Raw genomic sequence first — 6,190 nt, forward strand, 5'->3', positions numbered from 1 at the left:
GGATTTTATGGAATATTTTCCAGGATCCGGGGCGTAAGAATATTTGAAAATTGTCTCAACTCGCACGGGCTTTGGGAAAAAATTGGTTTTCACGTTTCCATGAATTTTCAATCTTTCCTCGGTTTCCTCGTTGTCGACGAGCTCGAACGTATTCGCGCGTATGTTTATCGTCAGTTAAAAGTATAATTGTGAGCACGGTTCTCGGTTATCAGAACTGGAAAAACGGTGAAAATTTATTGCATCAATCGTCGTTTTCTCTAATCTTGACACAGAAAACCGTTATTTGTTCCAGAAGACACGAGTGTCCGCCCCCACATTGTCCGCCCGGTGAAAAGTGTTGGAAAAACTCACAAACGTGTTACCATTTTCGTGCACTTGGGACGAAATTTTGCCACGCGACGTTGGGCTACATCTCGTAGAGAAAACTTACTATTTCCAGGCCTTTATCTATCCGTCGAAAATATGTTTCGACGCTGGAGTTAATGAGCCGAAATATTGTACGACAGAATTTACTGCTACATTTCGGGGGAGGCAACGCACCTGATACCATGAGATAAAGTGTCGTCGATTAAAATAATTCGTGCTGGCTCGTCTTCTGCTTACGTAAATTCTCGAAGATAGCCGAATAGTTCATAAATTCGACGAATCGACGAACTCGATTTTTTATTCAGTTCGAGAGAACGCGAGGCGTCGATTTATGTGGGTCATCCCCCTTCGTAGTAAACGATTAAAAAAAAACAGATAATTCGTGTTTTTATTTGATCACACGAAGCGATAGTACCGATGAGAATAGAATTTCAATGATCGCGATCTACCAAATTGGCAAAAACATCAAAATAGCTTGAAATCTTTGTCATCGTCGCAGCATTCTGTTGAAAAAATCATGATTAATCGATTAGCGCACAGACCGGTTTTCCAAATGGTTTACGAGAGTTTAGAAAAGTCGAATCAATATCTCCCAGATAATACGCGACTTCCGCGATTATAACGTTTACGTGAAACGTGGCGGAACTTTTCGTTCTTTTTTTCCTTCGCGATCGCCATGCGCGCCTCGAATCGTGAGTAATGCGACAGGTCATCGAACTCGCCGCGTGGATTTACGCGCACGAACCGCTCAACAGTCCCGAATTTTTCGTACAGTCGAGCACGCCGCTTGATTTTATGGACCCGCATAATTTATGGAACGGAGCCGCAGCACGGGTCGTCCCTATGGAATTCTCGGTCTTTTCCTTCTCCTCCTCCTCCTCCCGTCGCACTTCGTTCCACCGCGAAGGCCATTCACGTATTTACATAAATGCGTGACCTGATTATTTCTCCCGCCACGATTCCGCGCTCTTCGGGATGTTGCAGTTGTCCTAAAAGTCAGAAATTTACCGCAAAACGTTTCAGCTTAAAGTACATTTTTTTTTCTCTCGACACCGACGATTATTTTTTCGTTTTTTTGCAAAGGCATTCTGTTGAGTAGATCAATCGATGGGGAAAAGTTCGAACGATTGATTCCCAGTATTTTGACGTGGCTCTGACCAAATTCGAACCATTTTCCACGGCCCGAAGTGATGCGACTTTTTACCAACTCTCGAGCGTAGAAAATTGAAATATTTCGGAAATGTTATCTTCGAAATCCTATCACGAAACGATATTTCGTGAATGAGCTTACGAAATATGAATAAAGTGGGTGAAAAAGGCTTCGGGAGTTCGGTGCGCCCTCAATCAAGAATGTCTAGACAGCCGTTAAACAAAATACGTAATCTCACGCAGAGGCAGTTGCGTGCGGCAGTGTTTTAAAAAATGTAAAAAACTGAAATACCAAGAGAAAAGTTTAATTATTGAAATTTTTGAAGATAAGGTGATTTAGTTACGTTTATTTTTAGGTGCGCATTTCCTAGCGAATTATTAAAGAATCCAAACGATTCATTCGACGATTCCAATGCTTCGTTTGAGAAAATTTCATAAAAATAAAATTCTACAGCAAGAAAGCGTCGATTTTTCCGTTAAATTTATTCAACCACGTTGACTTTTCTCCCACACTCGATATAACACGACAATTAAATCATCATTTTAAACCACTGTGTCATCTCGTAACGTCTGATGTGTGGCGTTAAATACCAATTCCATTCAGCCTTGAGTCGTCGAGCGCAATACTCACGAACCATCACGTTTTCCCCCTTCAGGGACTCGTTGATTATTGCTCATGTTTTTCTTAGTGGACTGAAAAAACTTGGAAAATTCTTGAGAGAAGTGTGAGTCGTTATTACGAAGAAACTGGAGCCGATTGAACGGGATCGCATTTCCTTCGTATCATTTCTCTCCAGTACAAGGATGGATCTTGAATTTTCATGGGTTCGACGATCGTTGGTGCACGGCCTCGGGCTCGGGACTTGTCAGGCGTTTTCTCTTTCCCCCAGATTCGGAGTGAGAACTCGTAGATCATTTCTATGGGCGTCAAGATGCTGATACCAAGAAACAAACTGCACAATCCGCCAAAATTACCTGAAACGATGAAAAAACACTTGAAATGTCGTGAATTACGATTCGAAGAATAAACTCCTTTGCAAAGCCAACGAACAGCGAGTCGAGCTCGTCGAATCTTTCGCCCTGTTATGTAACAACGATCACTTATCAGATACGAGAAAAAAAGGCACTGTTGTGACGCAGTAGGAAACGTGATATCGCTACGAGAATTCTTGGTGGAACAAGATCATTCGATTGGATCTTGGTTGTCAAACGTCTTTGACGACGATAGACTCTCTTATCGCACATACATATTTGGTACAATCTTTGGTACAACGATAAAGCAATCGAGTCAATTGTACTGGCAGATGACACAGATCAACGCACGCCCAAACCACTCCATCGTAAGATCGTTAGCATTTACACCTGATATTTCAAGAAAACGAGTTCAGCTGCGCTTCTCAAGAAGAAGAAGAAGAAGAAGCAAAAAGGACTCTGGTCATCTGGCTCCAGTTCGAAGTGACGCTCAATTCTGAGTTTGGAAACGAATTTTTTTCGAAACGTCGAGCTAATTCGTTTCTCTTGATCCAAAGGTCACTTCTCCCTCCCGCAATTCCGTTTTTAAGCTACCATTGGATGATGCGAATTTTACTTACTCAATAAATCGTACCAATAGTACATGACGTCCTGTTTCAACCGTAAAATCGTGGGTTGATTGAAGCTGATGGTGAGCAATATGCTGTCTTTCGAGACGTTATCGCAATGGTGGCTGCAACAGTTTCCATTATTTAAATCACGAATCACTACGTTCGTGTTATTAGCTTATTCTGCGGGGAAAAGCAATGAAAATTGATGAATTTTGAGAAAACGAATCGTACTCTCCTACAAACTCGACCAGGTCGATATCGCTGTGACGAATATCACTGCCAGTCATTTCAACCTGAAAATCGAGGGTTTCGCACGTTGGGAGACAGTCGCAGCGGGTGGAGGCCTCTCGTGGGATCCATGCTTGTACGTTATCGGTTGGAAGCGGTTCGACGCGGAACCATTTATCTGTTTTCATCAAATTTTATGAGGCTACGTCAGAATTAGAGTGTGTCGAAGAAAGTGGAATTAGTGAAATTGCAAGAAGAAGTTCTGGCTCGAGGCAAATCCTTCGTCATTAACCATCGCGCTTAAATTTCCGGTGGAAAATCCTCCGGAAATGTTTGCTGAATAAAAAAATTTGTCCATCGACCAATAAATTATTGTTTCGAACCAAAAATCCCATTTCTTGCTTCCTATCGATATTTCATACTTCGATTATTTCGGAGACATTTCATCTCGCTGATTTGGCAATCCTTCACACTGTCTGTAACGAAAAAATGAGTTTTTAAAGCGACGTTGAATCTCGATTTGAAAAGTATCGCGATTGAGTTCGTACTCATTTCCTTCGTGTACGGATAAAAGAATGGAATGCATCCACAGGCTTTGACAATGTCACGCGATCGACACAACATTAAGCACTGACTGTAAGAATAGCCGCCACCGTATTCGTGAAAGCGATCGGTACTGAACAAGCATCCACGTTTGCTTGGGTCAAATGCTCTGACATCCTGCAATAAAAATAAAAAATGTACTCTCAGAGTTCAGTTTTTATTGAACGAAGAATCAAATTGAATTACGAGTCGCGGAAGGGGAAATGAATTTCGAGTGACAAATGCACTTTTTACATTTTTTTAATCTTTGACACATTTCTTCGTCACGAATGAGAAAATAAAAGTCGACGAATATTTTTGTATTATTTTGACAATATAATAATATATTTCAACTGAAAAACGCCATTTACGAGGGTCATTTTTGAAACGATGAATTTTCGACGTACCTCGGACGAATAGAAGGCAGAGCCTTTCAATTTGAGGTAATTGTCGGTGCCGGGTTTGAGAAGAATTCCCTTCATCGAGCCACTCGGCTCGTCCGGATAATCCGTGGCCGTGAAAATAAATAATTTGAAGCCACGTGCCGGCAAATAACTGTAATAATTGTCTTCGAAGTGAGGATTCAAGTATACTCTTAGCCCGTTCGAGGGGGTCGCGAATTTCAACTTTTCCATGTGCCAATCGAAATCACTTTTACCGTCGCTGCGAATAGGAAAATAAATTTATGACGTTTCATCAGAGATTTATTCGTCGAAGGGATTGAATCGAATTGCATGAAAATTCATGGATTATCTCAGTTGACAAAACGCCAATGACGTTGCCAGAGCTTCAATGACTAAAGAGATGTTGAAATTACGTGCTTATCGTGTCCGTCCATCGGAGATAATTGAACGTGCAACAACTGCCATCCTGAGTCCAACGCGGTACAAACAATTCCTCGCAATCTCGAATCTCACCTTTCCAACTGCAGTAAGCCAGAGAATCTCGACAGTGTGGCATGAGATGGTCCATTACTCTCCACATGAAATACTCGTTGTTGTATGCGACGTTTAAAATGTGGTGGGTGAAATTCAAATCGCCAGGGTTGGCCTCCAGACTTGAAAATGAGTAGACTTGGCCTAAGAACGTCAGCAATTTTTCCAATCTTTCTAAAGTCAAGTTACCGATTTTCCTGACTCTGTCCTGACCCCATCTGCGGACATGGAGCATTTTTCATTATTGGTTTTTATGAATTCCACGAATATTTCAAACTGAGAGAAAGATTCCTCGACATTTTTTCATATTTTGTGCTCGAATGAAGTCGTAGAAACATTTAAACAAACCTTTCAGTATAAATAACAAAAATTTCGTTTTTCAATGTTTTCTTTTTCATTCGTATTACTCGTAAATGATAAAAATCATTACTTACAATTGTCTGGCATACTGGCTCACTTTTTTCTTACTTATGAGGTTCAAATTGCACAGTCCAATCGCTGGAAAATTGATGTTCCGCACCGGGTACGCATCATTCTCGACTGCAGTTGACGTTGGCTTGTCATTATACTGTTTCGTTTCCTGCACCACCATGCGCGACAGTAGCAGCAGGGCCACCAGATGGACCAATACACTCAAGTACCTGAAATCCAATTGAATCGTTTATTAAAGTTTGCATTTGACAAAAAACCACGATCGATTCGTACTAAACTTTGAAATATGTTACGAAGTGAAAGGGGAGGTTTTGACAAATTTACGAACCCTGAAAAATTTCTTTCAGTTCAGTCTGACAACGTGGGAAAATAAGAAAAAAATCAACGAAATTTTCGCCACAAAATCTTATCAACACTAATTTTCAGGCTTTTATTATAATAACTTTACTTTTTCCACTTTCCGAAGATGCAATTCAGAATCTTCGTTTTCATTCGATCGTGCCACGAGGAATGAGTATCCTGTGTCGACGGGCGTGTTCCTCTGACATGAAAACGATGAAAGTTAGGCGTCGCCAAAGCTCTCAAACGGTGTCTCCTCATAGCTCGATTTACTAGTTCCGCAGCTTATAAATTCGGCTTAAAAACTGAAGCAGCAACTGATTTTCGGGAGCTTTTCGTCGCTCCCCTTCCCAAAGAAATAAGCCAAACAAGCCGAAAGTTGCGTGCACCAAATTTCCGGACGAGTCATCGATGTTTGTACAACTTTGGGGCAAATGTGTGCACAATAATTCGAGTCTCGCGATCAATCATCGCGAGAAAACAAAAAGATCAAACACTCCTTCTCATCATAGTAAAAATAAAAAATCTTCGCGTTTACAAAAATCGTTGATTTTTTCATGGGTGTTACAACAAAAT

At 41.0% G+C, this 6,190-nt stretch overlaps 1 protein-coding gene across 1 annotated transcript; it reads right to left on the reverse strand.

Moving 5' to 3' along the window:
* Window positions 1-1,979: 1,979 nt before the first annotated feature.
* LOC122413818 (sodium channel protein Nach-like) lies at window positions 1,980-6,150 on the reverse strand. The gene is made up of 9 exons (XM_043424423.1): window positions 5,724-6,150; window positions 5,278-5,484; window positions 4,726-5,061; window positions 4,316-4,571; window positions 3,875-4,046; window positions 3,749-3,802; window positions 3,330-3,504; window positions 3,108-3,220; window positions 1,980-2,490 (listed from the first exon to the last, which is right to left on the reverse strand). The coding sequence occupies exons 1-9, from the start codon at window positions 5,873-5,875 to the stop codon at window positions 2,252-2,254; spliced, it is 1,704 nt and encodes a 567-aa protein (XP_043280358.1). The 5' UTR covers window positions 5,876-6,150; the 3' UTR covers window positions 1,980-2,251.
* Window positions 6,151-6,190: the final 40 nt, after the last annotated feature.

This window comes from Venturia canescens, chromosome 7 (genome assembly GCF_019457755.1).
Source record: "Venturia canescens isolate UGA chromosome 7, ASM1945775v1, whole genome shotgun sequence".
Classification (NCBI taxonomy): Eukaryota; Metazoa; Arthropoda; class Insecta; order Hymenoptera; family Ichneumonidae; genus Venturia; species Venturia canescens.